Below are 22,542 nucleotides of genomic sequence, written 5' to 3'. Positions count from 1 at the left end.
GTTCAAAGGAGGTGGTAGGTAAAAAGAGAATAGCTACCGTTGAAATACGATCAGAAATTGCGCACATTGCCAGTCCTGAGTCCTCCCCAAATGAGAGAGGAGCTCCCAGACACTTCTTCCAATACTTAATCTGGCACGCATTTATTTTCTCTCCAACTCTGCGTAGCTGGCTATAATCCAATTTAAACTCCAGTCCGTATTTCCCCGCCACCCCATCTGGCTCACTGGCAGGTTTTGTTTACTGTCGGAGAGGCAGAGAAGGGGATCCTAGGGGACCTGGGAGACTGTACAATCTACCTCTAGTGTCGGAGAGTAAAATAGGTTTTACGACTTTATTTTTGGTTATTCTCGTCTAAATAAGTGTTTGTTTATTTGGACAAAGATAGCCGCGTGTGCAATCTCTGGAATACGGTTTATTTTGATTGAGAACGAAGGCGAACGACTAGTGTACGAGCCACGGCGAAGTCTGACAGTTGCCTTGAGTGCAAGTCGCGTTGAAATCTCAGCACTGACTGAATCGAGCCTGCGGTTTGGATTTATTCCTCCATACACTGTTACCACACGTTTCTATTACTTGACATGTTGAATTAGCAAGTACTTGATTGTATGACTATATTAATTCAAGAAGATTGTGGATCGTTTGTGAGAGACAGCTGCTGTGTGTGAGTGAAGCGCACTGACCCGTGGGTTTACTACGCCACGCGTGCCATGAGCCAGAGCCCCTCAAGTTGTCAGCAGCGGAGCTCCAGAATTCAGGACTGCGATACTGGAGAAATTACGGCAAAATACTGGTTGTGTGCAATGCAATGAACCAAGCAATATCCGAGGAAGATATATAGCGACATTGCTTTGTTGATACCTAGCGACAGTGTATTGAATTGCGAGTTGCGAGCTTTACCACTAACTTTATTTGTGGCCTGCTGTACAGCTAGCTAGCTAGCTACTCCCCCTGGCGTGATCTGTTTGGATAACTGTTGACGAATCGTTACAGTGAAAATTCAGGCGAGAAGCAATGCCACTCAATTTATTGCAAATGAAGACTTGTACTTCATTTAGTCAAAATGTGTCACTTGCTTGCATTTGTCCGTGGTGATTTTGAGTATCCACCTGACAGGGTTAGCAAGTTAGCTAGCTAGCATCTCAATCGACTGAACACGTTGGACCCTTCCCTCCGCCCATTTTTCGGGATGGCTGTTTTTATTTTTGTTTACCTGCTCATTATTGCGCCTTAACCCACCCATATTCTGCTATCATTTTTTCTAACTGGCTTTACTGGCTAGTTCTAATTGAGTGCTCCCGGATTCCTCTCAAGCTTGCTCTCCACGGCGTTGGATATTGACTTGACTTGAGTCAATATGTGGCCCCGGACTTTCCTTGTGGTTTTTGTGACTACTGTCTACATTGCCTGGAATTGTCACCAAACGAATGGAGAGAGTAAGTATCAGTCACCTCATCTCATCTGGTGCAGATGTGTCACGATGTAGGCACGTGTATTTAATCTGTGAATCTGCCCGAATGTGGACGATCGGAATGCAGAGTGCCAGTCATCCATGATTTGACAACTTTCTCCACTGATATCAGGTCAGCGATGATGACAGCAGTTGTTGTCTCAAGCTGCGGTCGCTGTGTATTGGAGGGACAAAGGTTGAGGTTTATTGGCTCTTTGGGTTTTCGGGAAATGCACAATCAAAAAATGTTTTTGCAACTTGTTTTTCTTATAGCTAACAAACATCTGCCTGAGCTTAAAATCAAGAGTTGGGAGGAGAGAAATATGTTAACAGTCTTATAATGCCGTAATTTCTCAGGCTAATTTGACAAAATAATTTGATAAATATTGCTTGCTGTGGCGATGCTGGAAATATCACAGCTATTGTTAAAATGCATATGTTGATTTGAAGTTTGTGCTGGACATGATATGCAACAGGCAGCACATGCAATAGAACAGAAGAAGCAATCGAAGAATACAACATAAAAGTCTATGCCTCTTAATTTGCCATTGAAGTGATGTTATGATCATGGACCAATGTTTAGACACGCATACAGTGTGAAATGACTGAGAAGAATTCAATGACTTCCCTGCAATCGCCTGCCTTTACTCATAACAGGATAAAAATCACACTGTGAATGTAAACACTCATAATGCCTCCGTGGTCATTCTGGTATTAAGCTACCTGCTACTACACTTGGTATTAAGCTACCTGCTACTACACTTGGTATTAAGCTACCTGCTACTACACTTGGTATTAGGCTACTACAAGTGTAGTGATAACAAGAGGTGTGATACGTTTGATTAACTGCATAGGTGATGCTGCATGCAATACAGTTTGAAAGTATGTCGAACTGGAATGTCAATGTCGTTTTTGCCATGACACTTGGACATAGAATTACCCTAGATGAACCAAAGGAGTTGGAATGGAGGATAAGAATTGCCATGGTAGCAGCAAACTGATGTGTAAACTGTCTCAGTTCTTGTGTTTCTCAATTGTCTGGACTTCGAATCCCTCTGAAATAGACGCATGAATATAACTAAGCTTGTGACACACTTGGCTTTGCTTGGTCAAAGGAAACATTGGCCTGTACTCAATTTAGCCATCATTGCTTTAGTCCTTAAAGTTTTGGTCACAGTTTACATTAAGTTGCCCTTATTCCTGTATTGTAACTGTTCTTAGCCTACTCTAGTAACAATATGGACTGTCCCTTAATCCACCTGTGTAATGACATAAACTGCTCAAATACCTGATTTAAATTAGGACGTAAACAGCATGCTACGATGTCACTACTGTAATTACAGCGTAAGGCAGTAGGAATAGGGGCAGCTAGATGTAAATTGTTATCAAGTTTCTTTTGCAGTCAGATAAGGTAAACAGAAATGTAATTGCTGAAAAGATTCCCAGATTTCATCACGGTATATTGTCACCAAGTGACCCCCCCCACTTCTGAAATCGAAGTCAATAAATAAAAGTCATGGTCTTTTGGGAACCCGGTCTGAGAGGACCAACGATGTGAAATGCTTCTCTGTGTGAAACGTCTGTCACACTCAGAACCTCAATCAACACCTCCAGCACTAGAAGGAAGCAGCATATGCTTTCAGTTCCCCGTGTCGCTCGGCTGAGACTACACTCGTAACCTGATATTTACGCTAAACTATTTGACAAGCAAATGAGAATAGAGAAGGAGGAAATAGTGGTCTTATTTTATTATGAAGTCGGGAATATTCCTCAAGCGTCTATTTATTTAGACATTTTCCCTCTCATGGCCAACGCTACATTTGAATGAAGCTTCTCATATCAATTACTGTGTTGTTAATGTGTAATTTTTTGGGGGGGTTTTTACATTTTGTGACGGAGCTGTGAATAAACAAAGACGTGAGCTACCTTTCGTTATGAGCAGAAAGGGGGGGGGTGACTGGGCAATGTCATCAAACCAGTTGGTGCGAGAATCTGTGAAGATAAATCATAAACAAGTTGTGTAATTGCGAAGCTGGCCCCCCTCTTGCTCCTCTCAGACTTAAGAGAGGGAACCACAGAGGGGGAAGAGTGAAACTTGGGCCTCACCGAGAGGTTTCATAACTTCAACTGACTTAATGCAGTGAAGTCAGTGAATCTAGCACTGTGAAAGGGACTGCTTGTAGGTGGCTGTCTTATGGCTCATTCCCTTCATCTATAGGTAACTAAATGTACAGATGAGATAATCCTCTGGGCTACTGTTGTTGTTTTTTTTCTTTCTAATAATAGAAGGCGTTCCAGCCTTAGCTTAGCCCTGCGTCCCTTATAGTGAGATCTGTAGACACGACCACGTCTCCTCCTCTCACTGCCTCACCATGAGCTTTCTCACATTCTGTTTCCATCTGTAATGTTACACTCTCCGTTGTGCCAAGTTAGTTCGGTTTACCCCAGGTTGTGAATCCCCATCTCCGGTGCTCAGGTAGTCAAACCAGGAGGGTTTACTAGTGATAAATCTCCACGGGGGGCACTACATGGTTAACAGGTATGCCGTTGTCCCAAGTGTCAACCGGTGTCAGGAACTGGCCAAAAAAACGACCGGTGACCTGTTGTTACGTGTCACTCTCGTCAAAAGAGGTACATTGTGTGTAGCAGTGATTTACGACGCGGTACTTCATGGGGAACGTGGTGATCTCAGGGAATGAAACTGCGACTTGATCCCCCCCCCCCCCTCTTCTGTAGTCATAGCTGACTGTGTGGTACACAATAGAACGGTTTGTGTTGTTGTTACCCTTCAACAATAGCCTTTTAATCTTGGTTGACATGTTAACTTGTCATACTGCAATCATGGCGAAAATGCAAACATCTCCCACATCCATACTCATAGCTAGCATTTGATCTGACACTTCACCGGATCAAAGTGTCTGACAAAGACGTCTTGTGTTCTAAGGTGTGTCACCTTGACATGCTACCCCTGATAAAGGAAATGTCCTTGTTATTGTGTTCCAACCAACGGAGGCAATAATTACCTCAGTGTCAACAATGCCCTTTATGCATTTCAGGTATGTCCATTCGTGTTGCCGGAGACAGATTTTAATTAACACATATGAATTTTGTCAGTCAAGTTCGGATAGTTGTTTGTTTTCAGGGTATGAATGTGAATTGTCATCTAAACAATAGTGTATTCAGACTTGAGAGAAGCACTGCAATTATAGGGGTCTGACACAACACCTGTGAAAATCCCTTTTTAAATCGTATACTGGTATGTTTGAGCATTACACGATTTAGTCAGCCTTAGGTTTTCACTAAGAAAAGCTGATGGTTCTCTTGTTTTCACTCGCATTGATAAAAGGAGATGTGGAAGCGAAAGCAGCTGGTGAGCAGGTGAACCACCGTATTATCCTCCGTGTCTCGAGAAGCCTCTCCACAGGCTGTTCTGTTAGCTACCTCATTACCTTGCCCTGTGGGAAATCTGTGCTTTGGCCTATTTGATACGAAGGAGTAATGTGCTTTACCAGACTTGTTGGCCTCAAATGCCTTCTATCTTTTCATTGAGTGATATTAGTTGACTAGAGTAGTTGTGGGTTCCTGATAGTGTGCTAATGGGGTTATTATCATGCCTGACCAAACAGATAGCAAGCTGATGATGGTGGTACAAATCCTATTCTGGCATGTTTCCTCGAGGGTTCTAATCCTAATTACTTTGTGAATAAATGTTTGGTCCATTAAGATTTACAAGATCATAGTTCATATCAATAAAGGGTTGAATAGTAGGCTAATTCTTGTTTACAGCCATCTTGTTATTGTTTTGAATGCCTAAGCCTTCCTTCTGATTGATCAATTATTGATGAGGTTTTACAACCAACCAACCGTTCTTGGTGTTTGATTACATCACACCAATTTAGCAATGGTCCATTTGTTCCTTAGTGACCTCTGCTCCGTGTGTACTGCGGCTTCAGGCATATGTTGAAAAACAACTAGGCTCACCAGTGAAACCTTGAAAAGGGAAGTGTTGCAATCGCTGCGTGTTTGCACTCTTCATGAGGCCACAGTTCTGTAGGGGGGAGGCCCGGTGATAATGTACACGGCTGGGCCAGCCCCTTCCGTCTTTGCTGGTATTGACATCTGGATTGGCCTGTTGTGTGTTGTCTCTGGGCTACTGTAAAGCCATCAAGAGAGTCATGGAGCAGAAGCCAGACTGACAACTGACAGGGATGAGTGATGTATCGTGATCCTGTCTGTTTGCTTTTAACAAAAAAAAAACGTGTTGTTTTTTTAGTGATGCTTGTCATTAGTGTTATGTTTTCCGTTGGTGGTTTGTCTGCGTTTCAGACATAGACGATGCACTCTGTTACATCCGCCATTGACCTTGAAAACCCAGACTATTTCATAAGAGCTTTAATTTCACCTTAAAAAAAGATGGTCAATACAGACCAGTGTTGACCTCATTGAAATCACACAGTCACATTACTGTAATAACAAAAGTATTATTCGCTTGACAACAGTTTAGCAGTTCCCCTTAAAGTTAATCAATGTTTTGTTTTTTTAGTTTTTTTAATGGCTTTAAATTACATTTGCAGAGTGGTTTCTGTCAGCAACTACTGTCCTGTGACTGAAAGTTAACCTTTGAATTTAAGCCTTTTCGTGCTGTGGTTAATCACCCCTGTTATTCTTTATTAACAGGGAAGGTGCAAAAAGCCACTATTACAGCCAGTTAAGGTTGTGTTTCCTTGCTTGGGGGGCTTGTTTAGAGGGCGGACCTACATCAGACATCACCCCCTCTTTTAATGGGTCTTTAAAGTGAATTTCTGTCAGTTGGGGGTGTTTTGATATCGGCCAATGGAAATGTGCTGTCCTTCCTGATCCTCTTTAAGTAGATGATACCTGAGAGGCACAGACACTGTCGGGCCCTGTGTTTTCAGACTTGTCTGGCTGAGAGCAATCTATGTCCTGAAAGCTAATGAAGAGCTGGAGAGAGAGAGCCTGGTTTCTATGGTAACCCCATCGCTTGTGATGTTCCCAAAACATGTCGTTTTTTCTCTTTTTTTTTCTCCTGTCTACAGGAATAACCCAACTGTTATAGACTAAGCAATGAGGCAATGTTGACTACCACTCTGTCCGTTAAATTCAACGCTCTCTCATTTATTATAGTTTTATGTGTGTGTCGTGTTGTGGCAGGTTTTCTTTTTTTTTGTACGTGTCAGTGCTGTAAAGCACAGTTCTGTGTACTCTGATGGAAGTGAATGGTAATGTGTTGTGTTTTATGAGTGGCCAGCTTTCGACAGTTATGACCCAAGTCTGACATTCATAACCGAGTCAGTCAGCCAGGCAACCCCTGTCTCTCCCACTGTTCCAGAATTCCTCACATGCACACCAGAGCTGCAGTGTTCCAGTTTCCAATGCTAGTCGCTATCGGTACAACATGTATTAGATTCTCAATTGGGAATGCAGCGCTATAAATACAGCCCTGGCTGAAAGTGTACACTGATGGGTGTGTGTGTCTGTGTGTGTGTCTGTGTGTGTCTCTGTGTGTGTCTCTGTGTGTGTCTGTGTGTGTGTGAGCGCATGCTCTGTGATGTCCTGTCTTCTCAGAGGGGTCAGTCACACACAGCTCTCTCTCCCCGGCTGGTTCAGCTTACTGCCACCCCACAGATCCCCTCTCCTGCCTCATGTTCCCAACTTCCGGTCCTCTCGTTTATGAGTCTTTCTGTGAGAAAGGGAGATGGAGGAGAGGTTCTCTTATCGCGGGTGTAAATGAGTTGCCAGAATCTGTGTAATGGATCTCGTAATCACCCAACCGGCTGCCCGTGTACAGTAAGCCCCACTGCGGCCTCTGTACGTTCTCCTATGACCGTTACGGTCTTGACTGGAAGTGCCCCGTTTGGAAAGGTGTTTAAATTACAGGTGGTTGGGATTCCATTCATGTTTGCGAGCAACGGTTACTTCCCAGAGAACAGAAGGAAGTTTCACTGCCCTTTTTTAAACGGAAAGCGTGCCCCTTTTAAACAAGTAGAGTGAGCTTAACAGGCTGGAATTGTTCTTAAACGTATGCACATTTACCGTCCGCTGCATTCTTCTGTTAACGGTAGAATATAGGCCGATGGTTTGGCTGTGAAGGTCACTTAGTTGAGAGGCTGTTCTTTTTCATCACTGGGTGTCGTGAGTGTGTAGTGACAACAAGTTTGTCGTGACTCTCCCTCCCTCTCTCTCTCTCTCTCTCTCTCTCTCCCTCTCCCTCCCTCTCTCTCTCTCTCTCTCTCTTTTGTTTTTGTCTTGAACTGTTATGCAACACACACACACAAGGTGTAAAATGAGCCCCTGTCATAAAGACGTGCAGCTAACCCTTTTTTACCTCTACCCCACTGGGCTCTGACCAGTCGGGCTGAGGTGGGTGCACGTACACACACAGGGGTACACAGCTCTGTGGTCGTATATAAACAAATACAAGTGAGCACTCTCACTCTGTTCTCCAGCTGCCTGACTTGTGAACTGTAAAATCGAGGATGGAATGTCCCGTAGCTGCACCTGTAGAGGGGAAAAGTTTTTATGGCCGTCATTAGGCATGTTATGTCACACAAAAGGCATCTGCTTAAAACAGGCAGGTTGATTATGACTGGGATGATGTAAGGCCGTAGCAGAGTAGAGTAGAGTAGAATCATTTTACTGTGTCCGGTGTGTTGAGTTTCACTCATTAGAAACAGCACGAGTGTGCAGTTAATGGCGAGGCAACACACACACACACACACACACACACACACACACACACACAGGCTGCATAGATTAATAGCTTTGAATACCCAAAACTCTGTGGTGTTATTCAGGATGATGTGTCAAACCAGTCCAGTTGTGAAAAAGCCGTAAACCTCCAGCGTGCTACATCACGGATACCTCGTCCGTCGCTCTCTCGAGGCCTCTGCAGGGGCATATTTTTAATACATTAGCTAGTGTTTTGAATGTTCTTAAGTTACAGCTGCCACTTCACGCCAAATAAGAGTAGTCAGAGATGAACACAACCTGACACTGATGACAGCACTCCATATTTGAATTTGGGCAACAGCCAGATATGTGGTTTCTAAACAAACTGTCGGCAGAGGGGCATGGTTTTCATCAAAGCAGGACATAACCGTATATTTTCTGGGCAATATTTCTCTTAATCCAGACCGATCTGTTTTGATCTGCCAGACCATCCCTTTTTTTTTCCCTCCAAAACTGGTTTTGCAATTAAGGTTACAAGAATTCAGTACGCTCATCTTGCTTTGAGCTATCCATACACAGTCCATGTAGTCAGCAATATCTGACATCAATGAATATATACACAACATAAAAACATCATAGGCTTTCTGAATTACAGCTTTTTGATCAGTGTCATGAAGGTCTCAACATTTTGACTCCAATTCTGTTACAATACAGTAAATTACATTACAATAAATAATAACAAATTCTTGACTTTAAAGAGCTCTTAATTAAAGTAGTAGTAGTAGAAGAAGGAAAGTGCTGTTTATTTCCTTAGAGACTGGATGTAAGCTGAGGAAAGCTCAGCTCTCAGGGGTATTTGTTATGGAGCTTAACTGATCATTATGTGCCTGAGTGTTGTTGTTTTTTCCCCCCATGAGATCTTTCATCAAGTCCACCCGTCTCTAAATACATTTTTTGTTGTGTCTCTCCCCCTCTCCCTCTCTTTCTCGTCCCCTCTCAGTTTGCCCAAGCAAGGACATCCGGAACAATGTGACCAACCTACATTCGTTGGAGAACTGCACGGTGATCGAGGGTCACCTGAAGATCCTGCTCATGTTTAAGACCAAGCCGGAGGACTTTCGAGGCCTCAGCTTCCCCAAGCTGACAGTGGTCACCGACTACCTGCTGCTGTTCCGCGTCTACGGCATTGAGACCCTCCAGGACCTCTTCCCCAACCTCACCGTCATCCGGGGAAACAACCTGTTCTTCAACTACGCCCTGGTCCTGTTCGAGATGCTCCAGCTGAGGGAGATCGGCCTCCACAGTCTGATGAACATCACCCGGGGCGCGGTGAGGATAGAGAAGAACCCCGACCTCTGCTACCTCTCCACCCTGGACTGGTCCAAGATCCTGGACACGGTGGAGGACAACTACATCGTGGCCAATAAGAATGACCGGGAGTGCGGGGACGTGTGTCCCGGTGCGGCCAAGGGCAAGACCACCTGCCTCCAGACCACCATCAACGGAAACTTCAACGAACGCTGCTGGACGCAGAAGCACTGTCAGAAAAGTAAGTGGTTCTTTATATTTTCTCTTCATAGTGGACTGTTGGATCGTATTTGTTTGGGGTCACACCTTACATTAAGTTGCCCCTAAACCTGTGTAGTAGCTCTGTAATTCCTCTGTAATTAATACGTTGTTGTCAGATGGTGTTACCACACAGTTATAGGGGCAAGTGTTACCTTTGTTTCTCTTATTGTTCAAACGTGGCTGCACGTCTCCCATTCAGCTTAGCTATTTATTTATCAGTCAAAGTAGACCTTTGAACTCACCAGGTATCCCAGATTTAGGTTACCTCAAAGGAGGAGGTTGAGCAGTCATGTTTTGCAGTGTTGTCTCTCAGACACACACACACACACACACACACAGAGAGAGAGAGTGGTCTGAGACAGAAGCCAGATTAAGTGGAGAGTTGTTGGAAAGCGTGGCTGTGTGGGTCTGTATGCGTCAGAGTCAGACGGGGACGGCTGTAGCGTTTCAGAGGCACTCGGTTGTGCCCTCCTGTCCTTTAGTGTTGAAATGCCAGAGCCAAGTCATGTGCTTAGGTTTAGTTAAGGCCAAGTTTTTCACGTTAAAGCAGCTTGAACCATGCTCTCGAACACAATGATGCAACACTTTGCCCGGTTCGTCTGCGAATGTGTTTTTTAGCTCGAGACGAGATTGTTTTTTCGTCCCCTTCTTCTGTCCGTCACACACGAGATCTACGGAGAAACCCAGGCTAGGCCAGGCTGGAGGGGGACGACATGATATGACAGCTCCGATCGGGCCTACGGGACGGCTCCCGAAGAAACACTCTGTTCCAACTTCCTCCTGAAGTGGCTTTTTGTTGTAAAAAAAAAAAAAAAAAACACTGCAAGTCTTATCCCACCCTGTTTCACCCTGTCAATGAGTTCAAGTTTGAGCACTGAGAAGAATTTAGCACCTGGGTGCTGCAGGAGAGGCTGGTGGAGGTAGAAATCGGAGGACGGGCTCTTCGTAACGCACTAAGGAATAAGGAACGGTGCCCAAACTCGCGCGTCAGCAATGTATAATGAACGTATTCCGTTCCATGCATTACAGTGAGCCCGTCCTCCGACTTCTACCTCCACCAGCCTCCCCTGGGGTGCTGAACCCCTCGGCTTGCACGATTACGCAACCCTCTGCACACACCACGTAACTGTTCTTTGAACCAGTTTCTCCTTCATGCGCGACTGCCCTCTCAGCCGTGCCCTGTACTTATATTAGGGCCGTAGTTTCTACACGACGTTACGTTCTGAATGGATTTCAGGTTGCTTTGACGACACGTATGTCGTCCATAAGTCTCGTAGGATATCCAACTTATTGACCCCTTTACTCCTGATTTGTCCTTTTAGCCGTTTGAATAATAGTTCAAGTTAAGGAAGTGGTTCTTAAACGGGGAAAATCCCCCGTTGAAAGAGCATGGGTTAGATACCAGCTGGATTGAGTCGGCCTACAGGTCCGTGAGGCCCATTCACAAGTCACAGTGAAAATGTGAGTAGAAACTGTTCCAAAAGGCCTCGTAGCAGAGAGGAGTTCCAAATTGAGTTAACATTTGCTATGCTGCTCAGACAAAGCACCAGGACCAGAAGCCCACTGGCGAGGCAAGCAGTGATCTCTAATCTTGGGCTGCCGTCGGCAGGGCCTGCGGTCTTGTGGTCTGGAACCTGTGGTTTTTGGCCTAGTTTCACTAAAGCATGAAAAGACCCGTTAAGCCCCAGTTAGAACCACAGAACACAAAGAGCGATGGAGAGAGAGATACGCACTGCTCTGTTCAGATATACACACACAGACGCCTCGCTGCATATAGAGATCTTTTACGTTATATAAATATATAGATAAAGGCAGGTGAGCTGCAAATAATGTACAGTCGCCTATTTTAGATCTCACCGTCAGACATCGTTCCAAATTGATTTGCAGAACTATTCCGAGAACTCGGCGTGTCATTTGTTTTCGCCGAGTGCTGCGAAGGCTCCGGTCAGCTGTGGCCCCGGATCGTGCTGTGTTGTCCTTACGTTCCCATGAAGAAGGCCATAGATAGGGAGACGTGCCAGAGGTGACTGCGGGTCACACACACACACTTAGTTGGTGCACTGGTTGTTCCGCAAAAAAACAAAGATGCAAAACCGCAAGGCTTGGCTCGGCTTGGCTTGGCTCGGCTCCCATGTTTTGAATCACAACCCATTTCCTCTCCCTGCTTCTGTAACCAGGGGGGTAATTTGCCCTGAGTCTGGGACTTAACTGGAGGGAGCATGGCAAGGAGCAGGCTTCCAATGAGAAGAGGGTAGAGATCGGAAGAGATGGAGGATAGAGACAGAGAGTCAGAGAGAGAGAGAGAGAGAGAGAGAGAGATGGGGAGAGTAAGAGGGAGGCTAAAATGCTTGGCAAAAAAAAAATGCACTGAAGGTCGTGTGTGTTTCATGTTAAATGAAGTCAGCCTGCTGTAATCCAAATGACCCCCGTGTGGTGTTGTAACCAGGTTTACTGTCGCCATGGTCACCGTGTTGTTTAGCCTGATCACTGTTCAGCTATTTTGTTTTGATGCTGTTATTACATTTAGGGAGTGCTCCTTCCTTGTTCCTGGTGTCGGTAGTCGCCGTGTTTGGGTTGCGTTGTTCCCTCTTTTCATGTGGCATATCTTAATCGCGTTGAGTTTGAAACGCGCCGTCTCTGGCTGGGTCTTCTCCCCCGGTCCGACAGTGTCGTCCCGGTCGGGGGGGGGGGGTGTTACAGTACTTTATGCGCTCCCGTGGGACCGCCGAGAGTCTTTTAGTTTTTTCGTGTTGTAATCACATTTGGGGTCGTGTTTGCGGTCTTTGTGGAGCACCGCAGCAGCAGCAGCTTCCGCGTAGGCCTGTAGCCAGACGACGACGGCGGCGGCGGCGATGTGAATGAGCGGAGCGGAGCGTGGGCTTGCCTTCCCAGGCGGCTAGTATTTTACACACATTATAAAATGATCTTCATTATCTGCCCTCTGAGGAGATTAGACACACAGCTGAGAGGCGGGGGGGGGGGGTCTTTTTCTCTCTCTCTCTCTCTCTCTCTTCCTCTCTCTCTCTCCCTCACCCCCCAGCAGTAGCCAGTGATTGGGTTAACACAATATGGTACAGATTTAATTAGCTCTAGCAGCAGGGGCTTTAAACTAAAGAATGGGTTTGGCAGCCCCCCCTACCACCACCACCACCTCTGATTGGCTGAGCTACTCTTCCTCTACTCGGAGGGCATGTGGGGGCTTCTCTTGCCTCATCTGTGTGTGCGTGTGCCAACCGTGTGTGTGTGTCTGTGTGTGTGTGTGTGTGTGGTTACCGTGTGTGACTCAGATCAGGTGAGGGTCCTGTGGAAAACCTTTCTGGATATAGAGGGTCCAAATTTACCCCCACGGACGACGTTGCGCATCTGTCTCCACCAATCACAGCCGCTGAGGCTCAGGCTAGTCAGGGGCGTTGTGGAGGTGTGTGTAACCCTCACCGCAAGCACAGACAGTGTGTAAATCGTGTGTCTGTGTGTGTAACAGCAGAGTTAAGTGCACACGCAAAGCCTCCCGTGGCGGAAGGCCAGGTCACCGGTGGGGGGGGTGCACACCTCAATGTTACCCTACCCCCCCCCCCCCCAGTTTCCAGCGCTGGCACCAAGTCAATCTCTGCAGGGAACAATAGCTGTCGAAGCAGTTCACAGAGCATTCTGGCCAATTGTTTCCTGTCTTTGTGCGACTGCTTCCTCGCTGGAGTTATGAATGGACCCGCGGGGCAGAGAACTGTCTCCGCCAGCGGCAGACGACACACTTTTACGAGACCAAAATACCGCCGGGTCACCTGTGGGACTCAGAGAGGCTCAGAGAGGAGAAGCCTAACGAGCCAGTTAAACAGTCCCTGGAGAGGCGGCTGTGGGATACTATACTATATTGTTTTGGTTCAGCCGACACGTGTGCATTGTAACCTCACTCACGTTGGAGAGCAGGCGCTATGAATGTCACGCAGAAAGATTTGATATATTCGTTGACCCAAGACATGGGAAGAGGAGGACTTGTTGAGATTATTTTGGTTAGGCTACAGCTCTCCCAAAGCAGTCGATAGTTGTACTCTTTTTCTTTTCATTTTTCTTTCCTTTTTTTAGTAATTTGGAGCCTTTGATTTGAGCTCTACCTCCTTGGGGTTAAGGAGGACTCCGCTCTTTGATGTCTCACTGACGAGCCGAGCGACAGCTCGAGCCGATCTGAACAGCCCTGCGAGCCCTGCGTATTCATTACCAGTAGTGTTGCCTCCTAAAACATGACACGTGTTTGAAAGCCAAGCCAGCCCTGTCCTCCTGCCATCGTATGAATCACTCCTTCTATTTCTGTCATCCTCTCTTTTTCTCTCTCTCTCTCTCTCTCTCTCCCCCTCTTTCGCTCTTGTAGAGAATAAAGTTCAAAGTTAACAACTAGTCACACTTAACACCCCCCGTCCGTACCTGTGTAGTAACTGTAATTACTCTCGGGAGAACACTGTATTATGTTGTTACACTAGTACATACAGTGGGTAATTGCTTTATGATTGCATAGCAGTGGAGTTGAGTGGTTTGTGTTTTTACAGTGATTATAGTGTCACCTAACAGGTACAGTTTAGGGGCGACTTGATAAATGTTAACGATCCGTGCATTGCCTCAGAAAACTGTGGAATATAGGGAAGCGTTCCCACCGATTTCAGAGGATTGACCAGTTTTGGATTTGACCATTTTAAACCACTGTAATTACAAGGTGACAAACAACTTGGCTTCTGTCAGAGGGGGGGGAATTTATGTCGGGCAGGATGGAACAGATGAATAACAAGGCAGAAATATTTCATTGTTTAACGGCCTTTCCAAGACTGCCATGTCTGGTTTGAGCACGGTTCAGTACGCCATGTGATACGGGGCCAAATGAAAAGAGCAGCAGTCCCCACACGAGCCGTATAGTTTTCCTACGAGCTGACTTTGCTCCTCAGACTCTCCGTCTGGTGGAGGGAGCTGCCTGTAAGCCCTCAACGGTTCCTCTGCTGCCCAAGCTCTTCCCCTGGAATCCCAGACATTTGAGGTATTTGTTAAAGCTGGGCAGACGAGCTGTTTCTTCACCGCTTCTCACATACACACACACACACACACACACACACACACACAGAGAGAACAGGCCTTCTGTTTACAACAGTCTGCTGCTGTGTCTTCTCGTGGCAGTTTAGACCGGAGAGGAAAGATGTGTTTTGTCCTGTCTCTGGGGTTTGGCATCTCTTTGAAATGAGCTCAAACACTTTTAACCTGCTGGACGTTTGACATTTGATTTCAACTACTTTATGTTTTAGAATATGAGTAGTTGTGTATATCTTATCAACTACAGTATTGTGTGTGTGTGTGTGTGTGTGTGTGTGTGATCTCCCACTCCTCCTGTAGACTGTGTGGGTACCCATCAGTGGACAATCCCAGATGGTCTGGAGTCTCGCGTACTGTAGGAGAAATCCTAGAAATCTCCTGTATATTGAAGGAGACGGATAGGCCCAGTACAGCTCCCCCTCATTCTCCCCAGTGCTCTCTTCCTACAACCTGCTACAGACACACACACACTCCTCTCTCTCAGAACTAGTTTGTCACGTTTGTGCCAAAATCATATTCTATTTAATGTCACATCAATTTGACATTGGCTTTAATGGAATTAAAGGTAGTTAATGACGGCCATGTCTTTGTCATATCCTCCAGGTGCTCTTATAGATATATAGACTCAAGGCTGCGGTGTGCGTCATCTGTCAGTCAGTCACTCTGGGTGTGGTTGTGAGTGTATGTGTGTTGGTGTGGGTGTGTGTGTACGTGTCCGTGTGTGTGTGTGTGTGTGTGTGTACGTACGTACGTGTCCGTGTTTATCGTCTTTATTCCAGTCACGACAAATTGCACATCCTGCCATTACAGGGCAGCGGCGGCGGCGGCGGTGGCTGACATTAAAAACCAAAGTGCTCCTTCATGTTGTTTGTGTGTGTTTGTTCTATTAATGGGAGCCGGTGGGCTAATGAAATTGTTTACTGCTCCCATCGCTGCTCAGCTGGCTCTGCTGAGCCCCGCTGCTGCTGTTGTTGAGTCAGACCAACTGACAAATGATTTACCAGGAAAAAACGACGGAATAAAATGAGGCCAGGTCATAATTAAATTGTTTTAGTTTTTAAAAACGTGTTAGTTTTTAATCACGCTTAACCCCCCAGATAAGAAGGGATAATCGGTTGACTCATTTTCCCCCTGCTCTGACGCATTAACCTTTTCGTTTTTTTTTGCGGGTTTGATACTAATGAATTGATTTTATTTTTCTCGCCAAATATCGTTATCGTCATAGTGACGGGACAGTATTTATGTCTCCTGTCGTTATTCATACTCTTTGTTATGAGGCCAAGCTGGATTAACAAGGCCTTCATCTGACGTATTGTCACATTGGACTGTACCGGGCTCGTCTTTGTCTTTCTGTGCAAGCGTGGATCAACCAAGGTGTGACACTTCTAAAGAACAACTGAATCTCAAACGCTCCACCAATATCGACCATTCTCAATCAGTCTGTCTTTTCTCTGTCTGCAGGCGTGATAAACAGGAGTGCCGCTTGAAAAAAACACCCTTAGGTCATCCTGAACGAATGAGTGAATCATTGCTGATTGTTTGTCACGTTGTCTATCTTTATATACTGCTTTGTCATTCCTATTGATGGGAAAGGGATAGGCTGGAGGGAGGGAGGGAGGGAGGGAGGGAGTGCAGTAGGCGCTAAGCAGGGACATGACGTGTTTGAAAATAGCAGTTGTGAGAGTAACATCTGCTCCTCACAAAACTGAGAGGAAACTAGGAAGCTGTTAATGACAAATGTGGTTCTGTGTGGACAGGCGTGCACGTCCGTGTGTGTCAGACTTGAGAGTGTTTGTTGACGAGCCGGGATGGTCATCGTCAAGCGAACGAGATCAGCCTCTACTGAACAGAGAAATATACTTCTGCTAAAATTATTTTATCTTTTCAATCCCCTTTTTGTGATTCGGTCGGAAGATCATGACCATATACGGTTGTAAACTAAGGCACCACGTTTTGTTGTTGTTGTTGTTGTTGTTGTTGTTGTTCTTCTGATTCTTCTCTCGGGGTTTCTGAAATCATTTTTATAAGCAACTAAATACCACACTTGTCATGGGCTTGGAATTTTAATTGCTCCACCACATTCCGTTTGGCATTTGCGAGGGTCTTATGTGATCTCAACGCAAAGAGCCTGAATGTAACATCTTAATGTCTTTGCCAAAAAAGCAACATGGGAGGAACAAGCCACGAGATGTTCAAGAGGGATTGCGGTTAATATCGAGCACCGTACAAGCAGTTTTAGTATTAGACAGTAGCCACTGTGCTTTAGGCTACAATCAAGCCTGAGTAATGCGACTCTCCTGCTTACCCACGTATGGGACTGATTGCTTATTGGCTCGCTATTTGAAGTTAACAGGCATGTTAAAGATAAGAAACTACGGATGTTTTTCTCTCTCCAAAATGTATAAACAGTATATCGATTCCAGACCAGGCCCTGACTAGGGGGATGAAACTCAGTGAAACTCTCCTCCTGAGCTTTACTGGTGGACATCTGAATTCTTGGCAGCCGACATCAAGTTAGCTAGCAATTTGCTAGAAGTCCAAATCGGTTCCATCACTCCCCATTCCAAATGGGCCTGTGTTCCCCTGACAGGATATCCATCTCTCTCTCATGGCCTCAGAGAGGTGGTGTCCTGGTTTGTTGTTGTTGTTGTGCTGGGTGTTTTTTTGGATGGAGGAGGGGGAGGGGAGGGGGGTGGGATTGAGACCCCTCTTTGTGTGGGTCCGTCGGTCCGGTCTGTGATCCCAGTCAAACTGCCTCTAATGAGATAAAGAGCCTGGCATTCCTGTAGCATTACCCCCGGACTCCATGTGATTCTGCAGCAGCACTTTGCATAAAGCACATGATGGCAGACCCATACAGGCATTTACCAGGGTACCAAAATGGCCCGGGATGACCAGGAGCTTTGGGTGGGGGCTGGTGGTGGGCCGGGCGGGCGGGCGGGCGGGCGGGCGGGCATCTCGGGAGAACTGGCTTAGACCTGGGGGGTGGCAGCATCTCCAGAGGGGTGACGGTGTTGCATCTGTTTTTGGTGATCGCCGTGTTGTCAACAAACCCCTAGTCCCAACCCCTACAGTCCAAAAACCCAGACCCTACGCGCTCCTCTCCAAAAGACCCATTGATTTGCTGTTGTTAGGTGATTTCACAGAGGCCCTGTTGCTGAGACGGGGAGTTGAGACGCTGTCCCTGACAGGACCACAATCAGCCTGAGCATTACTAATTGACCCTGAGCTAACAGGACTATTCACGGTCCCCACAGCGAACAGTGCTGGGCAGAAGAGCAATAGAGAAACTGGGCCTAGCCGCTCACAAGAGATTTGCATGTTTAAAGAAGGAATGACGGTTGGCGAACCTCCCAGTGCCCCCCCTTGGTGTCAAGTTGCTACCCTAGGGGAGATCAAAGTGTGCTTGGGGTGGTAGAGGCCACAGTCTGAAAGGTCCTAAGGATCCCGACCTTGAAAACAAGTCTATCTTCTCCTTCAGTGCAATCAACTGTGTTGTTGGGGACGGAGGCTTGTGAAATGCCTCACTGAAGAAAACTGACAGCAGATGAACAATGCTAATGTCCTTTATTTTGACATGGCAGCTCCTCCCCTTCAGCTTCCTTCACGGCCAGTGATCTCTAACCACCAGAACTCCTTGTAGACCTTGAGCCGCAGTACGTCATCTCTTGGGCAGCGAGTGGTAACTTCTGTTCAGACATTTCAACCTTTTCCACTAGTCATAAGACAAGCAGCTATGCCTGTGTCGTGTTTACAGACACCAAGTGCTGTGGTATGGTAGTCATGAAAGTTGGCCTCGTGCTGGCCCACACCTGCAGTGTCTCTCAGTCAGGTTGTTGCAGTGTATGTCTCTCCCTGTCCTCCGGCAATTGAGCTGACTGAACTTGACTGAGCGGCAGGAGTCCTCTTCTTGGCATTCAACAATAACTTGCATACACAAAGGTCATCCAGAAGGGGTATTGTTGGCGGTTGAGTAGGCTCTCAGCCTCCTCTTCAAGATCATAAGATGCAGATTACAAAGCAGGAACGAAATGGTGTTCTGTCTAATTGCAGCCTAATTGAATGTCGTTGACTGAATGATGTCTTGGAACAACAACAACAACAACAACAACGTTAAGCTTTGGTGGTTGTGTGTCATCTTCCACTGCTCATACAGTATCTGCCGCAGTGGCATGGGCCATTATTTGAATAGTGCTACTTTGACCTGTTTGATGACTCATTCTCTAACGAAGCCACCTGCATTGGAGGAAGTAGAAATATGTAAAACATAAAAAAGAAAAAGGGGAAACCTCTGTGTAGTTTTTAATGATATGAGCTTGTAGTCCGTTGTATCACTTAATTACAGATTCTGCCGATGGTTTTTCTATGTGAGTCACCTGTTAACGGAGATGACGATGGTCTGTTAAATGTCCAGTTGTCGTTTTGTTTTTAGTTTTCTTACGAACAAATGTGCGGAGGACTTTTGACAGTCCCTTCGTCCGTTTAGCCAATTAGAAACGAAGAAGCGTTTGTTTCAAACGTCACATCCAAATTTCACAGAGAAAATCAGACAGTGACTTCATATTTGGACGTTTTTGTCCTTTTTCTGACTAGTGTGGCCAGGCTTTAGAGGGAGTAGAAATCAACGAAATCAAAGAAGAAGAAGAAGAAATCTGCATGAATATTTTGAATGACATGTGCTTGTAGGAGGGGTTCACTGTTCTTGTATAAAGGTTTACGGCATTCAAAGGAAAACAAGGGGAAAATGTACAGTTTAAAAGAAGCCATCCGGTTGGTCTCTGGCGCTGCTTCACTGTCTGTCCTGAGAACAGCAGATCCTCTGCAGAAGTGGACAGCAGGAAAAGTCTCCAGCTCAATTCCTGCCTGTTACGATGTGGCTCTCTCTCTCTCTCTCTCGTCTGGCTTTTCCACGTGCTTCAACTGCTGCCTGTGAGGAGCGGGAGAGAGAGAGAGAGCAGGAATGTGAAGGGTTAACTCTGCACTGCTCTTCCTCGGAGATGGGAGAGGCCATTGAATGGCTAGCTTCCCCAGCCAGCAAACACATTGGTTAAGGCTGAGGGTGGATCTGCTGCTGGGACTGTGCTCTGGAATGGACTCACTGCAAACCCTTCAGGGGGATCAGGAGTGGGTGAGTGTGAGTACGCGCAGGCAGTCGCAGCTGTGTGTGTGTGTGTGTGTGTGTGTGTGTGTGTGTGTGTCGCCCCTGAGGTGAGACAATGAGAGCGGAGTGTGGGAAGAAGACAGGAGACAGGTAGAACATGTTTTTCAGTATACAAGCGACTGAAACCTTGCTTTTTTTTTTCTAAAACCGATCAGGTTTTTATGTTAGCATTTAGGTCGACAAACGTTGGACACAGTTATATGGTTTGTTTTCCTAATTTTATGCCCCTTGCACTGCCTCCCTCCCCCCCCATATACCCCCGCCCCCCATGCGCACTCACGAACGTACTTGCACTGTTTTTAGGTCAGGCAGTTGCAAGGCTTACCTCAGTGAATGTAGGAGGACAGGGGTCCTTGTTGTTTTGCTCCTCGACAGGCTGACCTCGTGTCACATGACGGTTTTGACACTAATGAACCCAAGCAGATATGGACATGGACGCACACACACACACACACACACACACTCACGCACGCGCGCCCGCCTCAACCTGAGTTGCTTGACACACATAAAGCAGTTTGCACTCGCCTTGTACTAAGTTATAGAAATTAATGACACAAAACGGACGGTATATTCAGTAGGATTTTGTGCTTATATTTTTATCTTGTGTGATTTGTTTTAGTTGTGATGCATGTTAGCGTGTGTGTTTGTACGTGTTTATTTGTGTGCGTGTATATGTGACGTGTCCACGTACATGTTTGTTCAGACCTGCAGCTCCCTCCCCCTCCACACACGTACACACACACACACACACACAGACAGGCTGGTCCATCTCTCCTAAGGGACTGACCTGTGACCCAAACTGACCTGCCCTGAGCCCCTCATTATCTCTCCTGCTGTTGGCCAATTCTAATCTGTCTCTCAGAGGGATGAGCTAATCCTGGTGGATAGGCAGTCCTCGTGTATTTACCTTACCGACGCCTCCCTCCCTCCCACACACACACACACACACACACACACACACACTCACACACCTGCCAATCCACAAAGAGCCTGGCATTATGTAACGGGCTGGTCTACAGGGGTACACCACATACACACTCACACACACACACTCACACACACTCACACACACACACACCCACTGCCAGCAGGCTCTGTGTCACCTTCCACTCAGGAGCGTGTGTGCAACCCAGCGATGTCACTGAACTTTTGTGTACGTGCGTGTGCGTGCGTGTGTGTGTGTGTGTCCCAGCTTTCTGCCACAGTTTATTTTCATCTGCGTGCCCGAGAGGAGCCTGTGTAGGTCACTGTTGCTAGAAAGAGGCCAGTGCATAAGTTTCATTAAGTGACTTCTTCTTGGGTTGGGTTGGGTCGGGTTGTTGACATGTACTCCACTATGACAGATGAAGGTCATGTCCGCTCCTGCGCCTGAGCACGTGATTGGTTGCGATGGTTCTTTCGCTCTTTTGATTCAGCGTTGCTCCTTCCTTCTCGTTCAGCCTTCCGGACAAGTGTCTGCCTCTCGCCCAGCTGGTGGCGGACCCCTCGCTGCGTCTGTTTGGATCTGTTTGTTGTTGTTGTTGATGAGTAGAGGACCTTTCTGAGTCCCACTAAGACGTTTGCCAAGTGCCCTGAGCTGAGAAGGTTTTTGTTGAGACAGCGTCTCATGCATGCCTGTCATGAATCCTGACACATTCAGACTGAATCCTGACACATCCTTCGATAGTGACACTTGCCCCACAGCTGAAGGATGAACTACGGTAACAAGCATTAACTCATTCAACGTTAATGCTATATATAACATAACATCTCTCTCTCTCTCTCTCTCTCTCTCTCTCTCTCTCTCTCTCTCTCTCTCCCCCCTCTCCTCCTCCTCTCCATCCAGTGTGCCCACCCACGTGTAAACACCGGGCCTGCACCAAAGAGAACCAGTGTTGCCACGACCAGTGCCTGGGCGGCTGCTCGGAGGCGGGTAACGGCAGCGCGTGTGTGGCCTGCCGCCACCTCCAGCACCAGGGCACCTGCGTGGAGCGCTGCCCCCAGGGCTACTACACCTTCAGGGGCTGGCGCTGCGTCTCCTTCTCCTTCTGCCAGGAGCTCCACAACAAGTGCAAGCAGAGCAAGAGCACCGACTGCCACGAGTACGTCATCCACAACCGGGCCTGTATACCCGAGTGTCCCTCCGGATACACCACCATCAACTCCTCCACGTAAGTGCATCGTCTGGGGGTGTGGGGCGGGGGGGGGGGGTTTCCTCAACTGCGCCACATAAATACACAAATGATTCCTAGGTAGTAAACACTTCAGAGAACTCCATAACTCGAACACTACTGTCAAAGCCACCGCAGTTGAAGCACACTCACTCACTCACACACCATCATTATCATCATCACCATCAGCTCCTCTGTACACACACACACACACACACATACACCTCAGTCCATGTCCCTTCCTTCCTCAGGCGTGTCCTGTGTTTTGGGCACAGCTGCCAACGTCCGTTAGGTGTTCACTTCAGTCAGGACGTGATGATGCCCTTCCTTTGAGATAAGGTTCGGGATGTTTTCATGTTCACATGCGCCTTGCTTTTGTGCAGGATGTTTTGAAAAAACACTTTATCGTCATGCATCTGATTGGGTGCAAGAGGCCATTGTGCCAGTTCGGAACCAT

At 46.7% G+C, this 22,542-nt stretch overlaps 1 protein-coding gene across 1 annotated transcript in view; it reads left to right on the top strand.

The window, feature by feature from the left end:
* Positions 1 to 259: 259 nt before the first annotated feature.
* The window catches only part of insra (insulin receptor a), a 36,207-nt gene continuing 13,924 nt past the window's right edge, over positions 260 to 22,542 (top strand). Inside the window, exons 1-3 of the mRNA XM_083690227.1 lie at positions 260 to 1,434; positions 9,139 to 9,687; positions 21,761 to 22,085. Coding sequence (XP_083546353.1) covers positions 1,356 to 1,434; positions 9,139 to 9,687; positions 21,761 to 22,085 — 953 coding nt within the window. The 5' untranslated portion in view covers positions 260 to 1,355. The remainder of the gene's footprint in view (positions 1,435 to 9,138; positions 9,688 to 21,760; positions 22,086 to 22,542) is intronic.

The sequence above is a fragment of the Argentina silus genome (genome assembly GCF_951799395.1).
Source record: "Argentina silus genome assembly, chromosome: 18".
NCBI lineage: Eukaryota > Metazoa > Chordata > Actinopteri > Argentiniformes > Argentinidae > Argentina > Argentina silus.
The sequence above is the reverse complement of the archived record's forward strand: the minus strand, read 5'-3'. Positions and strand labels throughout refer to the sequence as shown.